The 19,341-nt window shown below is 32.6% G+C and overlaps 2 protein-coding genes across 2 annotated transcripts; both read left to right on the top strand.

Moving 5' to 3' along the window:
- Positions 1 to 789: 789 nt before the first annotated feature.
- LOC308552863 (olfactory receptor 6C1) lies at positions 790 to 1,731 on the top strand (the record flags this gene model as incomplete). The annotated part of the gene is made up of 1 exon (XM_081128250.1): positions 790 to 1,731. One exon carries the CDS (start codon positions 790 to 792, stop codon positions 1,729 to 1,731), a length of 942 nt encoding a protein of 313 aa, XP_080984376.1.
- A 4,688-nt stretch (positions 1,732 to 6,419) lies between these two features.
- LOC308552877 (olfactory receptor 6C3-like) lies at positions 6,420 to 7,351 on the top strand (the record flags this gene model as incomplete). The annotated part of the gene is given in 2 exon segments (XM_081128264.1): positions 6,420 to 7,332; positions 7,335 to 7,351. Coding segments are annotated over 2 exon segments (930 nt in total).
- Between the last annotated feature and the right edge of the window lie 11,990 nt (positions 7,352 to 19,341).

The following is a 19,341-nucleotide window of genomic DNA, read 5'->3' as shown; positions in this document are numbered from 1 at the left end:
CTGAGTGTTAACAAAATTGATAAATGGCTAAGGGCAAAAGTCACTTTTTATTTAAGAATACAATATCTTTCTCATTTTTGAGGATTCTCAATGTAATTGAACTTTTTTTATTAATCCTCACCCGAGGACATTTTCTCCATCGGTTTCTAGAGAGAGTGGAAGGGGGGGAAGAGAGAGAAAAAGAGAGAGAAACATCGATGTGAGAGAGACACATAGATTGACTGCCTCCAGCACAGGCCCCGACAGGGTCAGGGAGCCTGCAACCGAGGTACAAGGTATGTAGGTACATGCCCTTGACCGGGAATCTAACCTGAGACCCTTCAGTCTGCGGGCTGATGCTCTAACCATTGAGCCAAGGCTACCAGGCCTGTAATTAAACTTTTAACTTACACAGAATGGGAAACATATAGGGATATAGGGAATGGAGCAATAGCATGAAGCTCAGTCTCATTGGGAAGAAACTATGTGGACACATCTCTGAAACTTCACAGGTTGTATTTGGAGTCAGAAAAGTCTAGGAACAAATCCCAGACCTGTCACTTCAGGCTTTGTGATACTGAATTTTTTAACACCTGCCTTACCAAAGAGCTTTCATCAGTAAAAAAGAAGAAATGAAGGATCATTGCTATTATCAGTTTCCTTTAAATTTCCCCTGAAGGTGAAATAACGTACTATTTCAGTCCAATTCTGGTTCTACACATGGGTATTTGTTAATCCACAATTCATGCGTTTTTTTCCTGTGCTTTGTCCTATAGATCAGGCAGGAGAAAAACAGAAAAGCAACTGAAGATGAGAAACCACACAGAAGTGACAGAGTTTATCCTCCTGGGACTGTCGGATGACCCCGAGCTCCAGGTGTTGATCTTTGTCTTTCTCTTCATCACCTACATGCTCAGCATCACGGGGAACCTGACCATTATAACCCTCACCCTACTGGATTCCCACCTCCAGACCCCCATGTACTTCTTCCTCAGAAATTTCTCCTTATTGGAGATTTCATTCACAACTGTCAGTATACCCAAGTTCTTGGCCACCATTATTTCAGGAGATAAAACCATTTCTTTTAATGATTGCATTGCTCAGTTATTTTTTTTCATTCTCTTGGGAGTCACTGAATTTTACCTTCTGGCTGCCATGTCCTATGATCGTTATGTGGCCATCTGCAAACCTCTGCATTACATGACCATCATGAATCGAAGAATCTGTACACTCTTTGTCTTCTCTTCGTGGCTAATTTCATTCTTCATCATATTCCCTGCACTCATGCTGCTCTTAAACCTAGATTACTGCAGGACAAATATTATTGACCATTTTACCTGTGATTACTTCCCCCTGCTGCAACTTTCTTGTTCAGACACAGAATTCCTAGAGATAATGGGGTTTGCCTGTGCTGTGTTTACTCTAATGTTCACTTTGGCATTGATATGTCTGTCCTACATATATATCATCAGAACAATTTTAAGAATTCCTTCTACTAGTCAGAGGACAAAGGCCTTTTCTACGTGTTCATCTCACATGATTGTCATCTCCATCTCTTATGGCAGCTGCATTTTTATGTATATCAAACCTTCAGCAAAAGATAGGGTGTCTTTGAGCAAGGGAGTTGCTGTGCTAAACACCTCAGTAGCCCCTATGCTGAACCCCTTTATTTACAGCTTAAGAAATCAGCAAGTCAAGCAAGCCTTCATGAACATAGCAAGGAAGACCATTCTTCACAAACAAATGAAATAATGTGGTGTAATGAATCGGAGACGCATTGAGGGAAAGGGAAATTTAAAAAATATAAACATGGCATTTCAGTATCTTCTTCAAATCACAATAAACTCCCTGTCGTCCTTGTTCATTCCCTTTGTTTTTTTCCAATAATTCTTTTTGTTTTATATATTTCCCATTTAATTTAAACTACTTTTCTTATGTCTTTCTGACTCTCATTCTTCTAAACACTTAGTCACAACTTTGAAAAAATTAATTTTTTTCTTTATTTTTATTGTTGACTATTATAGATGTTCCCATTTCCCCCCTTTACCCCTCTTCACCCAGCCCCACACCCTTCCCTCTGGCCATCACCACATTGCTATCTGTGTCCATGAGTGATGCATGTATGTTCTTTGGCTAATCCCTTCACCTTCTTTCATCCAATAAAGTTATTTTTTAATTTATATATAGTTGGTATACAATCTTATATTGGTTATATTAGTATTAGGTATACAATATTACAAATTCTTAAACAATAATTATTTTTAAAAGTAAAATTGTATTTTGAGCTTTGTGTAGGAAAAAATAGTCACCAGGAATGGCAGAGATACTTTTAAAATATTTATACATTTTTACTTATTATACACAAAAATATAATTTTATGATTTTTTATTTATATTTGACAGTGAAGAATATTCTTCTCTTCACTATCTTGGAGTTTCTCGAGGAAAAAAATTTAAATTACTTATAATTTATTGAAAAATGTAAATGCTTTCATTTAAACACTGAGAAATATTACTTGTTTCTCACTTTAATAGAATATGTCTATATAAATTATCTAATAGAAATAGCAGCCATTAGATATGTAGGATAAGTTTATTCTAATTCCATAGAAGGTTAAGTTCTGCTTTCTCACTAATATATACAGGGTGTCCCAAAAAATGTATACACACTTTGAGTGATTATAAAGTCAGTGCTTATTAACACTGAAAAGAAGCAAAAATTAAGTGAGTCATCACCTATTAAAGTGTGTGTACATTTTTGGGGAGATACTCTATATATATAGAGTGTCCTCAAGTTTTTGATTTGTTTGAAACTGGGCATATACCCAAATTATTCTATTTCTAAACAAAATCATTTAAGTTTTATAGAAAATTAAAAACCATAATAAGATTCACCTCACACAAAAGATAAATTTTGGCAAGGTCATGGAGAAAAGGGAATCCTCAGAAACATTTGAGGTGGGAATGTAAATTGATGCAGCCATTATGGGAAACAGTATGGAGGTTCCCCCCAAGTTAAAAATAGACCTACTATATGATCCAATAGTCTTATTTTTTCATATATAACCAATGAAATTATACTTCAAAGAGGTATCTGCATTCTCATTTTCATTACAACATTAGTTATAAGGGCCAAGATATAAAAGCACCTTGTGTCCATCAACTAATAAATGGGTTAAAAATGAGTTTATATATTTCTATATATAATTCAGCCTTAAAAAGTAAAGAAATCCTATTGTATGCTACAACATAATGAATCTGAAAGACATTATGGTAAGTGAAATATAAGCCAGACCCAGAAAAATACTACATGATTTCACTTATATGTGGAGTCTTAAAAACTTGAACTCAAAAACAGAGTGGAATGGTGACTGGCAAATGGAGAGGTGGTAGTCAAAGGGAAAAAGGTTCATTTATGTGGGATGTACAAGTTCTGGAGATCTAATGTACTACATGGTGACTATAGTTACTAATAATTATGTTGTATACTTAAAATTTGCTAAAGAAATCCACACTGAAACACACTATAATCAAATTGTCAGAAACCAAAAAAAGAAGAAGAAAATTTGGAAGTAGGAAAGGAATGAGAAGGCAGCAGGAAAAGAGGAAGACCAAGAATGAGGTTAATTGACTCCATAAAAGAAGCCAAGGGCATGAGTCCATAGGAGCTGAGCAGGGCTATTGAGGACAGGACATTGTAGATATCATTCATTCATTCATAAGGTTGCTCAGAGTCTGAGCCAACTCAATGGCACATAACACACATGCACTGTCATGGATTTGAGTTATATCTACCTTTTTCTTTTATTTTTCTCCACACTCTTTTCTAATTCCTCTCTTCCAGTAATTCCCAAACAGACTGGCATCCCAGCCATGATTTAATTCTGCATTGATGACTGTATTATTATTTGATTGTATAAATTCATTATTGTATTTTTTATGTTAAAATGCATGTTTAGTTATTTATTTTAATATATAACATTAAATTATATAATTTCTATTATTAGTTTATATAATTACATAACAAATGTATGGCTTATTAACTGATTACATATAATTTTTATTATCAAAATATTTGGGAAAGATAAAGAACAACAATAAAAACTGATTATTTCACTTAACATAAAATATTCATTGTGTTTTACCAGAATACATAACATTAACTCAAAAATAATTAATAATTCATTAACCAGAATTTCAAATAAATAAAAATAGTGTTTTGTAATATTTCTCATTAGAGTGTTAAAAATGTGATAAATAAATGTAAAGGCCAAGATGCAGAAAAGAAGGCCAAAACTGACACTGCAGTTAAGTACTGCTATTTGTAGTGAGAGCTAAGTTAGCTAAGCTCTGCAACAGCATTAAAAATTGTGAGGAAAATACTGTGAGCACAATATGTGCATTATAATAGTTATTGTTTAACTTAGAATTATAAAATAACATCATTTCTTGATGCCCCAATATTAACAAAGCCAAAAGATAAATAATAAAAAGGTATATGTAGAAAATTTTTATATTTCAAGATTATTAAATATAAATAAAGAGTTGTATTTTTGTAAGAAAGTGGAGATCACAACTATGTTTATTACTCATGAAATATTAAGTAATTGTGATTAATGGAAGTAATTATTTTGTAAAAGTCAACATTTTAAGTCTTCTGTGGGATTCAAAGGTGAACATAACCTTTCTCAAGGGATATTCACTATGAGAAGAGGTAGGAGGCTATTGACAAATCTAAGGATGGCTTCCAGAAATCCCTCATGGTCTATAATGTAGCCAAAATGTGGCCTGGACCTTGTCTTGTCCCCAAGAGATCCATGCATAACTTTTTTCTGAGGTCAAAACAAGTAGACTTGGAGTATTTGAACTATAGTGCCACTGGAGAAAAGCCAGATCCTAGTTTAAGAGTCTATACTCATAATACCCAATGTTGGAATATCTCTCTCAGTTCTCTCTTCAAATGTTGTTTTCTTAAACTTCTAGGTCAGCAGTATTGAAGAGGACTATAGTGCATTTCCACATCTTCTTAAGATTTCTGACTTTCCATTTCTACTTCCTGAGCTGTTTCCCTTGAACCATCATAAAATAGAGAAAAAATCAAATCAAATTTGATTAGTGTGAATTTGCTAGTGTCTGGCAGAAAAATAATGATTTTACATTCTATCTTTCACAGCAGAAATTTGAATCTAATATATGAAGAAGGTAACTGACAACTTTAGCAAGCCAACTCTACAGCATGGTATATCTAGCACAGCTGGGAATTAACTGAATAGGTTAGGAAGAGTGGGGGAGTTTTCGTATATATATATATATATATATAGTTCTAAAATATCTTTATGGATCAGAGGTTTCATATATAAGAAAAATGTGGGGCCAAATTACAAGAGAATAAACCATTTTTTTCATAAAGTTTAATATCTCAGAAAGAAGAATATTCAAATGGAAAATGCACCAAGCTACAATCTGAGTGACAGAGCTGCTAAGATCTGAGGCAAGTAGTTATTTTTCCAATTTGTGCTTCAGTGCAAAATGAAAAATAGATAGATAAATACTGCATGTTCCTTTAAGCTCAAAAATAAAAATATTCCTATATGTACATTTACAAAAAATCATAGAAGATGCCAAACATTAATGATTTTGATGGAATTATAAGAAAAACCAGTAAGTGAATATGTTCACTATTTGTTAAATAAGATAATTAGGTTAATTATTCTATCTTAAAATAAATATACACATTGTTGCATAATATGTATGTAATGTGTACATTTATTATATATTATTACATAATATGTATAGAATGTTCTATATTATCTTGATAATTACACTTATAAATATTAATGTTAAAGATAAAATAATTAAATAAAATAATTAATAATTAAAAATTAAAATTCTATTTTATTTTTTAAGAAAATCATTCATTGACTTCTTATATTATAAAAAATGTAATGGGTTGTTACTTTAGTCTTCCAAATTTCACTTTTACCTTTTGATAGAATTAAGATCATTCATTTTTGTTTTTAGGTGGCAGTACCCTCTAATAAATACATAACAGAAAAAAAGAACATGAAAATTTCATGATTGTTTCAAGAAAAATATGATTTGCAAGAAGTATTCATTTTATTTACCATCTCTCAATGATGTGATTTATTGTATGAAGAAATTTCCTCACTTCTGCTAGATTTAAAATGAGAGAACTAGTAAATAAAGCAGAACTCATAAATATGTATTAAGACATAATGCAAATGAGATGGCCAAAAAAAAATGAAATAAAATCAGCATGGATTATAAAACATGTTTTCAAATTGTATCAATGATGATATTGATCCTGATGAATCATATCTTTCATCTCCTCTCTTTAATACTTTTTCCACCTAAATACCTTTAAAGGGAGAGAGACAGACAGAGAGAGAGAGAGCGAGAGAGAGAGAGAGAGAGAGAGAAATGAACCACACAGTAATCACAGAGTTTGTCCTCCTAGGTCTATCTGATGATCCTGACCTTCAGATTGTGATTTTTCTCTTTTTGTTTATCACGTATATTTTAAGTGTCACTGGAAACCTGACTATCATCGCCCTAACCTTGGTGGACTCCCATCTACAGACGCCTATGTATTTCTTCCTCCGGAACTTCTCTTTCTTAGAAATCTCATTTACAACTGTATGTATTCCTAGGTTTCTAGGGGCAATTATCACCAGGGATAAGACTATTTCCTATAATAACTGTGCAGCCCAACTATTTTTCTTTATTTTCATGGGGGTGACTGAATTTTACATTCTAACTGCCATGTCCTATGACCGCTACGTTGCTATCTGCAAGCCCCTTCATTATTCAACCATCATGAACAGGAAACTCTGCACCCTGCTTGTGCTGTGTGCGTGGATGGGAGGCTTTCTGACCATTTTCCCTCCCCTCATGCTTCTCCTCCAGCTGGATTATTGTGCTTCCAATATCATTGATCACTTTGCGTGTGACTATTTTCCACTTTTACAACTATCTTGCTCAGATACATGGCTCCTAGAAGTAATTGGTTTTTACTATGCTTTGATTACTTTGTTATTTACTTTGGCATTGGTGATTTTATCTTATATGTACATTATCAGGACTATTTTCAGAATTCCATCAGCCAGTCAGAGAAAAAAGGCTTTCTCCACTTGTTCCTCTCATATGATTGTCATTTCCATTTCTTATGGAAGCTGTATATTCATGTATGCTAATCCCTCTGCCAAAGAAAAGGCATCATTGACCAAGGGAGTAGCTATTCTCAATACCTCTGTTGCCCCCATGCTCAACCCCTTCATTTACACCCTGAGAAACCAGCAAGTAAAACAAGCCTTCAAAGACATGGTCTATAGAGTAGTATTTTCTATAAATAAATAATTTTTTATTTTGTCATAAATAAAGGGCACTCCCAAAGAGTAATTAAGTAAAATCTTGAAATTCCTAAACATATGTGTAAGTATGCTTGGTCTATATAGTCTCTTTATATGCCACATTACAGTTAATTTAACGTTTTCTCATTTCTTCCACTTCCATACTATTTATCCAATACATTCTTAATTGACTTATTTAAAAATATAGTTAAGTTTATGTCTCCTATAGAATTTTCTGGAAATGCAGTATATTTCTTTGAGAAATACTCTAGAGTGTAATGTAAAAAATATAATTCTGTTAATATCAGTCCCTAAAAAGTGCATATAATATCACATTGTATATTAAAAGCAGAGTTCTTGTGTATTTTCAAGATGACATTGGTAATTTTTTAACATTTAAAGGATCTAAATGTTCTGTATTATTATATGTTAAATACAGTTGTATGAGGTAATATGTATTAGTGCATGCACTTTAAATGTAGAGCTTTATACTTTGTAAAAATTAGTTCATATTTGCAAGATAAGTAGTGATCATGATGTTAAGTATTATTTATAGAAAGTTTGTGTTTCTAGCATTTTTTAGAGAATATTTGCATTTACAATTTTCAGAATAGATGCAATAAAACTAAAACACATGCTGCTGCCTTGAACTCATTGAGCAGCTTTATGACAGTTATTTTGAATTATTTGTTAAGTGTTCCTCTACCTTCACTTCTTAAGGGTCCGTTTAATAAAGATTTATTTCATTTCTTAGACTGGGACATTTATCTACACATTTGAAAAAACAACCTCCTCCCCTAGTCTTTTTAAACTGGATTCACACAGGAGAAGACCATCACTATTCAGGCCACCTAGAGATTCTGGGAGCCTCTCAAATCTTTTCTGAGGACAACATCTCAGACTTGTGTTTGGAGATTCCCAATGAGAAGATTTTGCCCTTTTTTTTTTTTTTTTTTTAAATAACGCTCCTAATCTCTTGCTCTCTCTGTTTCTGTCTATAACTCAGCTCTTTGAAGCAATAGCGTGCCACCCAGCTCATTTTGTTCTCAGCAGCTTTCAGGCATCTAGTGTACCATAAGTGTTCCAAGACAGGCTAGACAGACACCATTCCTCAGACAGCCCCTGAAAAGCCCAAACATTGGACACATGGTCTACTCTTCTCTTTTCCTCCTGGGGGAGGGCCACTGAGCTATATTGGCCTCAATCTGCTACTATAAATATGTTCTGTGAAGCATAAAATTTTCAAAAAATCCTCATACAGTGTCACAAAACATACTTTCTTTAAATTAAATCCTTCTAAATTAGCTGAATCTGACTTGATGGCCTAGAATATGGTCAGAGTTTTGTAAACATTTCTTGTACATTTGAAAATTATATGTAATGATAGTTGAGTGCAGTGTTCTATATAAGTCAACTAGGTTAAGTTTATTAATCACATTATTTAGATATGTACTTTAACTGTTTGTATCACTACTGAGTTCTTTAAATCTCCTTATACAGCTATGGAGTTGTTTCTCTTTGTAGTAATATCAATTTTTTATTTTTTTAAATATTAATACTGTTTTTATGCAGACACAAATTTGAAACTGTTATCTTCTCAGTGAACATAGCTTTTTTTTTTATCATTATGAAAAACCACCAGTTCTCTTTCTGAAGTACACTTTTTCAGTAACTTCTACATTGACTAATATTGATATAGCTATACCAGTATTCTTTTTTAATTGATTTCAGAGAGAGGAAAGGAGAGGTAGAAACATCAGTGATGAGAGAGTCATTGATCAGCTGCTTCCTACATACCCCTACTGGGGATTGAGCCCACAACTTTGGCATGTACCCTGACTGGGAATCAAACTGTGAACTCCTGGTTCATGGGTCAATGCTCAACTACTGATCCATGCTGGCAGGGCTAGCTGTACTAGCATTTAAAAAATATATATTGTTTACATCGCATATATTTTATTTATCAATAATTTGCTTTTGAGTGGATGCTAGCATATTGTACAGAACATTTGTAACTAAGTATATATTTTTATTTCTTGGTTAACTTGTTATTAGGTACTCCCAATAAGGCCGTATATGTGAATAGAGGGAGAGAATGTAAATACAGGAGAAATTTGATTCAAAGAAGTCTGAGTCATCTGTTCATAGCCTTACTTGTGCCTTCTGGACTAGTTCAAATTTGATCTCCAAAGCACTATCTCCCTTGATGATAGATCGCTGCTGTGAATGATTAGCATTATAACTCAGAGGGTCCAATAACATTCAGTTCATTAGAGTAAGCTCAAATCTAATTGTCAATTGATGATGTCCTATGACTTGACCTTTAGACTCTACTAGGTCCTAGTAGCAAGCCAGAAAGCACTGTTTAAAAGAAGAATGTATATCTGCAATACATTGCTCCATAACTGCAGTCCATGCTATGAATCTCCCAGTTGTGGCAAAGTAGAAGTGCCATATAGCATCCCTATTTGTCATTGACACTTCAAATAATAAATTTTATATGGAAAATCAAGCATGCAGTAATAATTAAGATATCTTGGCAAATGAGCAATATAAGAGAACTAACCATAGAGATATTAAAGTATAACATAAAGCTTCTATAATCATGCACTCGGGCATGAAGAGAGATAAATTAATGTAGTATAAATATAAGTGGTACATGTTGAGTATACCTATTTAAATAGTTTTAACTTTAAAAATATTCTTATTGTTTCACATATTCCAAAGACAAAATTAAATGAGCAAGAATGGGGGGGGGGGAACCTTATACAAGTGAACATAATTGTAAAATAAATCAATAATCCTGTAGGAGGAAAAATAAATAATTGATACAAATAAATTTTCAAGATAGTATTCTGATAATTGGTCATTAGTAGTACTGACACTGCAAAAATTTTTTTAAACTTTATTTAGCAGATTTTTAATAATAATAATAAGAGTATAACAATTCAGAAACTATTTATGTGTGTGTGTGTCAGAATTAAGTGATAAGTAAATAGATTGTTGGAGACAGATTTCTCAGTGCAGAAGAAAAGAGATACAAAAGTGGTATAAGAAAAGTGGAAAAATTCTATGTTAATGGACTGGAATAAGAAATGTTGATGTAAGACTTTTATTTTTGTAAATGCATTTATTTTCTCATGATTTGTCCATGAAATTTCCAAAGAATAATGATAACCCAATAGCAAGGAGCCCACAAAGCATCCAGATCTTAGGCTCCAGGTACCACCTCTTGCTAAAAATAACCTCTGAGAACTGGAGATATGGCCAACAGACAAATGAAAAGATGCTCAACATCACTAATCATCAGGGGAACACAAATCCAAACCACAATGAGATATCACCTCACACCTGTCAAAAAAGTTATCATCAAAAAGTCAACAAAGAACTTGTTGGTTGGATGAAAGAAGTTGAAGGGATTAGACAAACAACATGGGGCCATAACCCATAGACAAAGATATGGTGATAGCCAGAGGGAACAAGGGGAGGGAGCTGGGTGAAGATGGGCAAAGAGAGGAGGAAATTGGGGACATATGTGCTAGTGTCAACAATAAAAAAATAAAAGAAAAGAACCTGTTGGCTAGGATATAGAGAAAAGGGAGCCCTTGTGCACTGTTGGTGGGACTGAAAGATGGTGCAGTCACTGTGGAAAACTGTATGGAGATTCCTCAAAAAAACACACCTAAAAATAGACCTACAATATGACTCGGCAATCCCACTTCTGGTCATTTATCCAAAGAAAGCAAAAACTCTAATTTGAAAAGATTCATCCACCCTCTATGTTCATTGCAGTGTTATTTACAATAGTTAAGTTACTTAAGCAACCTAGGTGCCCATTAATAGATGAATGGATAAAGAACATATCATGTGTGTGTGTGTGTGTGTGTGTGTGTGTGTGTGTGTGTGTGTGTGTGTGTGTATATATATATATATGTATGTATGTATGTAATGGGATATTAATCTATTAGCCATAGAAAAGAATGAAATATTGCCATTTGTGACAACATGTATGGACCTAGAGGGTATTATGCTAAGTGAAATAAGTCAGACAGAGAAAGACAAATACTGTGTGGTTTCACTTATATTTGGAATCTAAAAAAATAAAATAAATGAACAAACAAAACAAAACAAAACAAAAACACAGTCATAGAAACAGAGACCAAAGGGAATGGTTACCAGAGGGGCGGGAGTGGGAGATGGGTGAAAAAGGTGAAGGGAAATACAGTCAATAATATTGTGATAAGTCTGCGTGGTTTTCAGAGAAGTATTAAAATATTTGGATACTTTAATCACTCTGATTTAATAAATGTAATTTTTGGATTTTGAACATGTTACAGCAAAATATTATTTGTAATTGAATTTCTTCCTCCACTCTCTGCAGAGAGTGAAACCTGGTAGTTGAACTATGCATTTCATTAGTTTAAAACCTAGTCACTGATCAACCTCATAAATGCTTGAACATAATTGGATACAATATTTAAAAGCAGATGTCCTAGGCAGGGCAGTGGGTAGAAAGGGTCAATGGGGAAGAAAAGGGGACATATATAATTCTTTCAATGATAAAGATAATTTTTTTAAAAAAAATCACATGTCCTACTAGCTTGTGGAGAGAAGTATAATGGGTATAAGTCATTCTAAAGCTGGAAAGCTACTAGGAACTAGGAATAAATTTTTAAAAAAAGGTAGAAAATTAGAGAATGAGAGTGATTGAGGAAGAGAGACAGGCAATTCAGCATCTAAGAGTCTGAGAAAAGATATGGAAAAGAAACATGTCTAATAGAATTTTTCAAATGAAATGCAGTGCTTTGTGAGATAGAAACTCACTCCCCTTTCCTGTAAGAAAACCAATAAAGACTGAGTTGCTCACAAATACATATGTGATGAAGAAAAGACACTTAACTTCTTTCTGTGTCAGACTCTTTATACAAATAATAATAATGCTTACCTCAAAGGTTTTTTTGTTGTCTGTTTTGGGGAGGAAAATGAGATAATTTAAGTGTATAGTCAATGCCTGGTAATCAATAAAATTTCAAAAAATATTGCTACCTGTATTATTGTTAAAGGGTTTAAGATACAAAATATAAATAGAGTTATTATTTGGGTACAAAAATAAAGGCAAATGAAAAGAGTTTTCATAAGTAGAAAATTAGTTTCACTATATCTAGTGAAATATGTTGAGTAAATACTTTTAACGTCTATTTTAACATGTATCGCTTATAAATTCAACACATCTTGATGTCTATGTATTGTCCTATGTGTTAACTAGTGCTGTGTTCATTCTTTCTTATTTTTTTCTTCTGTCCCAATTTCATATATTCTCACCTTTCAATACTATAAATAATCTTCACACCTGGCATTAAATGCACACATGGTTTATGTCCATACTTATAACTGTGGAGAAATAAGGCTAAATTGCTAAATGTAAAGTTCATACTACACATGTGTATATACAGTATATGAGTATTATATTCTCGTTATAAAATGTATATCTCTTGTTGCATAAAATGTGAAAATAAACAAGTTAAAAATATACAATGCCTGATTGCCAAATATTTATTTTCTTGGTTTATAAATATTCTCACAATGAAAAGAGGTCATATTCACAAATATAGGCAAAGGAATTTAATGTTAGGATTTAATGGAAGTAAATGATACAGTGAAGGAAAGTAGTCAAAAGTAATAAAAGGAACGCATAGCAAATATTGCTATGGTATTAGTCGTGCACCATGGGAAGGGTTTTCCTCAATTCAGAGTCAATATTGGAATAAAACTCCTCATCAGTCTTTAATATGTTGTCCATTTCAGAAGACAATCAAGTCATACCAGAAATCCAAAGCAGTGTTTTCTACCATTTCATTCTGGTATCACAAAAAACTCTCCTCTAGTTTGCCAAAATTCAGGGCATATAAGCATTTAACCTTCCTAGCTTAAGTCTAGAATTTCTATGAGGAAAATAAGGACTCCTTGTACAATCATAGAAGAGTCATAAACTAAATCAAATTCAATATCACACACTCAAAATCACACATTCAATATCACATCTTGTTTATATATTTGCCTCATTTACCTCATTTTGTTTTTTAATTTTTATCAATATTTATTTTTAAAAACCTCTTAGAAAGCAAACATTATTTCTCATTTATAAGTGAATGAACTGAAGTAATTTGAGGTTAAGAGTTCATTGTCACAGAGATTGTAGTTTTCAAACTGGGGTTTAAATCACTTTTCTTTAATCTCAAAAGCCAGAGTAATAGGATTACTTTGATTTTTATACTGGCTTTCACTAGTAACAATTATGAGTAATTCATATTAAATATTAGAATTGTTAAAGGATTTTCTAATGTGTGATTAACTCACTCAGGTTTTACTTACTTACGACAGGTGCTGGGGATATAGTGATGAAAAAGAATGATTCTTGCCCTAAGTTATCTCATATTCTAACAGGGAGAACAAAATAACATAATTAAAATTTAATTTGATAAATTGCAACAATTTAGGTCTAAGTTACCTATAGGCCAGATAATGTTATCATTGACAAAAAAAAAAAAAAAGTCAGTTCTTCTACCTCTTCTAGCAGAATTATGGTCAATTGCACAATAATTGCTAAATGTTTGTTCATTTTAACCCTTAAGTCACAAGCATTTGATAACCCTTCTCTGCTTTGGATGTCATCTTAGTTTTCACTTCTATTTTCTTTCTTGGTTGTTATATTATGCATTATTAAAAAATCAAATTATTTCCTGAGTAAATAAGGTTACTGGGAATAGAATTAGGATGGTCACAAAAACTTCCTCCAGTATGGCTCCCTCTAGCCCCAGCCTGTATTGTGAATCATGGATTGGTCATCAATTTAGTTTTACCTGTGTACCACTCCTTTTTTAAAAAAATTTTCACCTGAGGATATTTTTTCCATTGCTTTTCATAGAGAGTGGAAGAGAGAGGGAGAAAGAGAGAGAAACATCGATGTAAGAGAGACACTGAGCCTGCAACCGAGGTATGTGCCTTTGGCCAGATCAAACCTGGGACGCTCTAACCACAGGAAAACTGGCTGGGGCCTGCGGACCACTCTTTATGTTATTCTCTCAGGTCTGTGTGAAAGAATTTATACTAATGACCACAGTCTAGATTACTAGGAGATGTCAAATTATTTCAAGCACTTATTATTCTACATCCAGGAAACACTGATACATATTTCTCAAATTAAGTCCATGTACAAATCAAAGAAAACCAATAATAATACTATATATTGAACACTCCAGGATGATACCTTGTAAATAATAAAGTAAGTGTTTTCATGTAGTATTTTTCTTAATTTAATATCTATTTGTGGATATTAACAGCTTTGGATAAGCAGAATAAGAATCTTGTCGATATAATTTCTTTCTAATTCTCACATGATTGTGAAAATTCATTCAGACATTATTTTTAAATATTTTAAAGTAACTAAGTTGCAAGCATATGTTAGCCATTTGAATTAATAAAATATACCATCTTCACCCCATGGGATTTCAGGTAACAGTTTAAAAGGTAAACCTTAATGAGTTAATCTTTTATAAAGCATACTAAGTGCTATATCAATATGAAAATGGGTTTGCTCACAACATTTGCAGTAATCCAGTAAGAATTCTAAGTAAAATAATAAATATAATTAAATGGATATTCTGGACAAAGAGAATCATGATTGCAAATAACAGTTGTAAAAATTAGAGAAGTGTATAGTGAATCATGTGGAAAGAAACAGAAAGCAACAAGTAATAATTATTTCCTTTCTCTGAAAGAGCTATTTGATGGATTTAATTTATTATACAAAAAATAATAATTCTAGAAAAGCAATATGGACTTTCCTCATGTGAATATTGTTTTTAAATATGGTAAATGTTTTACCTATCTCTCTAAGATTTTAACAGTCTCTTTAAGTGAATGTGATTTTCTCTTCTTTTAAAAGAATGAGACATAAAAACTCATAGGAACTTATATATGGCCAATAAACACAGGAACAGTGATTCAAAATAGGGTATGCTCCCCAAATAAACCACTTACCAATTCCCTGGGGAGGGGAGAAGCCTTGCAAAATAAATGTATGCAAGGGAATCTTAGAATTTCAGAATAAAATGCTACTTAGATAATTTATTATTTCACAAAACTACTAAACGAGCCCATCTTAAATGCAAGGGTTGACTTATGATGATTTCATAACCCAGAAAATTAAACCTTCAGAAGACAATTACTCTTTTGGAATTAAGACTCATAGACACAGACAACAGTATGGTGGTTGCCAGAGGGGAGGCAGGTGGGGAGACAGCAAAGGGTAAAGGGGTCAAATATATGGTGACGGAAGATTTGACTTTGGGTGGTGGGCACTCAGTGCAACATACAGATGATGTATCATAGAATTGTACACTGGAAACCTATATAATCTTATTAACCAATGCTACCCCAGTAAGTTTAATTTAAAAAACTTAAACTTCTAAATTTAAATATAGAAAATCACTTTGGATAAATTTTGGAATTTATCCAAAACAACACAAAACACTAATTTGAAACAACATATGTACCCTTATGTTCAATGCAGTGTTATTTACAATAGCTAAGATTTGGAAGCAGCCCAAGTGTCCATCAGAAGATGAATCGATAAAAAAAGCTGTGGCATATTTACACAATGGAATGCTACTCTGCCATAACAAGGAAGAAAAGGATTCTTTGCGATAGCATGGATGGACCTGGAGGACATTATGCTAAGTGAAATAAGCCAGCCAGAGAAAGACAGGTACCATAAGATTTCACTCATATGTGGAATTTAATGAACAAACTGAACTACCACTCAATATAGAGACAGACTCATAGATAGCAACAGGCAGCTCTTGGGGGGGGGCGGGGAGTGCGGTTGGTGTGGTGGTGTTGGGATTGAGAAAAAAGTCACGGATGTGAACAGCAATGTGGTGACTGTGGGGCCAGGGTGGAGGTGGGAGAGGGCATAGAGGGGGTAAATGATGAGTTAAAAATTGAAATAAAATTTAAAAATAAATAAATAAAGCAAGTTTCCATGTATCTTTATTTTATAACAGGTTCTCCATAATGTATAATTTTAAATAATACTAAGCCTACAGGGAAACATCATATAAACACTATGTGTGTGCAATGTTTGTAATTCAACATCATGCTTATAGCACACTATTCAAGTGCTTGACTTTGGTCATTAATAAAACAACATACTTTGAATTTAAACAGCCGTTATGCTTAATAGTCTCTACTTCAGGATGCATTTTGCATTGGTTAACTATTTACATAGAATAGCTTCATTTGTCTCCCAAAGAAATAGTAAAAATAATCTTAAAATTTTTATGCAGAGAGTGTCTAACATTTAAAAGCACTAAATAATCACAATTTCTATTTAATTTAAACTATTTCAAGGAACAAAATGTTTTATGGAACTCACAGATTAAATAAAAACTAAATATTTCTCAAGTAATGAATGTAAATGGGATATTATAAATGTCTTCTAAGATGAAAGAGTGAATAGTAAGATGATGCCTAGGAAGAATATTGCTTATATTACACATGAGAAAGGGAATCTGAGATTTCAAAAATATTGTAATGTAGAATTCTCACACTTTCCTGTAAGACTTAGAAATTATGCAAAAAGCTATCTTTGTCATTTCTGCATTCTCAGAAACTAAGCTTGAGGGCAACACATCAGGATACAACAAATAATGTTTGAATGAATAAGTGGTAGTGATTCTAATCATGATCAGGTTTTTCTATGTTATCATTCACTGGAAATATGTAAAACATTAAAGACAAGCCTGACATCTCTGATGGTGTAGAATAATGGAAACCTCAGCCTCATTCTAAAACATCGCCATGAATTCTTAATATTTTCCCTAAGATTAGAGAAAACCCCGCTTGTTCACAATTTAGGTGTCATTTATAAACTGCTAATGTCTGTTTCATTTTATTATGTTTCTTCTTGTGAAATTATCAATTATTATAGAAATGCAAATCCTTCTACATAGTTTTTGCTCTGATTTGAGGCCACTGTCACTTAAGTATTCTATTCTAAATTGTGTACTCATTTAGAACATTGTTTAATATTGGCGTCGTGAGGTCACCAGCTCCGTGGTGCCTTTTGTTTACTCATCAACTGATCCCCTGAGCCCAGTGTAAAAGGAGCGGATAAAATTATGGCCAGCTTGAATAACCACTTCTGCACAAAAGATCACATCGCCTTGCCCACCAAGCTTGGAAAGATATGACATAAGCTTTCATTTTAACCATAGCTTACTTCAAGTGTCAAGATAATACTTCTTTAAATGGCCTAGATAGGAAATATCTGGCACCCCAGACTTTTAGAGAAATTTGGATTTATATATAGAAATGAGTTGATGTATGCTCTTTTAAATTAACATTGTAGGGGAGCTGTTAGAATTATTTTTTATTATCATAATTTTGGATATTTGGTTACAAACATAAAATGACAAAGAAGAAGAATTTCAAAGGCTTTTGAAAAATCCCAGAGCACTTATGTTTAAACAAGTCAAGAGGCATTTTAATGACATTGGCAAATACCAGTCATATTTACCAAAAACGTAAGTACATCTTTGATAGTTTCTTTCAGAAATATGTTTTTGCCTCAAAAGTATATATTTTTGCTTTATACGAGTAATCTCAACACTATGTATAAAAGAAACTGAATCTCACAAATTTTACAAAATATGTAAATTAAGCAAATTTTAAAACTACTATAATTTATTTGTTTTATACAACATTATTGTTCATTATGACATACATATTTTGTGATTGATAAAACTACATGATTTTTTGTGTTCTTATCTAGATATCCTCTAATACCAGTTTTAGAATAATAAATTCAAGACACCATGTAATTATTTTTGTACTAGATTTCAAAAGCTTTATTTAATATGCTTAACACTAGGCAGATATACTTTATGCTTTAGTTATGCACAATGTAAATTTTATACATAGTGAAGGTTAGCACCCTTCACTAAACAGTGACTAAACATTTAAGTATTTTTTAAAATGATCTTAGATGACAACACAGCTAAAGTTTTTATGGAAAATAATAAGTTTAAACAGGAAACACAATTAAGCAAATCTTGTTTTACGTCAAGAATTATCATGTTCCACCCTTCCTCAACTACCTGTAAATAGCCCATTTTCACTTCTGAAATTGAATACCCCATTTCCCCTTCTTTCTCCTTTGCCCAAAAATGTCTTGTTTACCTATTGTTGCCTCACCATTTTGGGAATTTTCATGGATTTTTTGTGTCTGTGTGAATACCCCATGTACATGTGTTAACATTTTATTTTCTCCTGTTTAAAATAAAAATAATTATTTTGGAAGTCATAAATGGAAAAAAAAAAAGAAAAAAGTAATCATCTTTGCCTCCCCCAAACTTAACCTTAATGTTAAGCTATTACCTTTTTTTACCCCTCAAAAAAGAACAGGCAACTTTGTGGGAGAGTTCTAAATCAGTTTAGAAATAAGTAAGAACACTTGCAGTTTACAAAAATAAAATTAGGACTTAAGTAAAAGTCTTGCTTTAATATCAGGAGCAGACTCACAATAGGTGGTAAATAACAATACACTCAAGAATATACTTACTATCTTACAAAAGACCATTATAACAGATTATTGATTAAAATTAGAATGCTTTGTGTGCAGGTATGGAAATTAGACTGGGTACCCTCCCATTCACTAAATGCCTCTGATGCTATTTTCAGAAGCACATTACTGTGCCAGATAGGCCACTGAGTTGTCTCCTTAGATTGTAACAGTGTGAATTGAGAAAAAGAAGAGAAATGCTTATTCAATAGTAAAATTAAAAATGTGTATCTTCAACAACTATGTAGTATGGGGGGGGGAAGCTCTCAGAGTTTTGTTTGATAAGGTAATAGCCTCTTATTGTCTTGTTTTTAGGAATATATCAAAATATTCAGAGGAAGGAGATTTACACTGAAATGTATAACAATAC

The sequence above is a fragment of the Miniopterus schreibersii genome (genome assembly GCF_964146895.1).
Source record: "Miniopterus schreibersii genome assembly, chromosome: 2".
NCBI lineage: Eukaryota > Metazoa > Chordata > Mammalia > Chiroptera > Miniopteridae > Miniopterus > Miniopterus schreibersii.
Note: the sequence above shows the minus strand (reverse complement) of the source record. Positions and strands in the feature narration are given on the sequence as shown.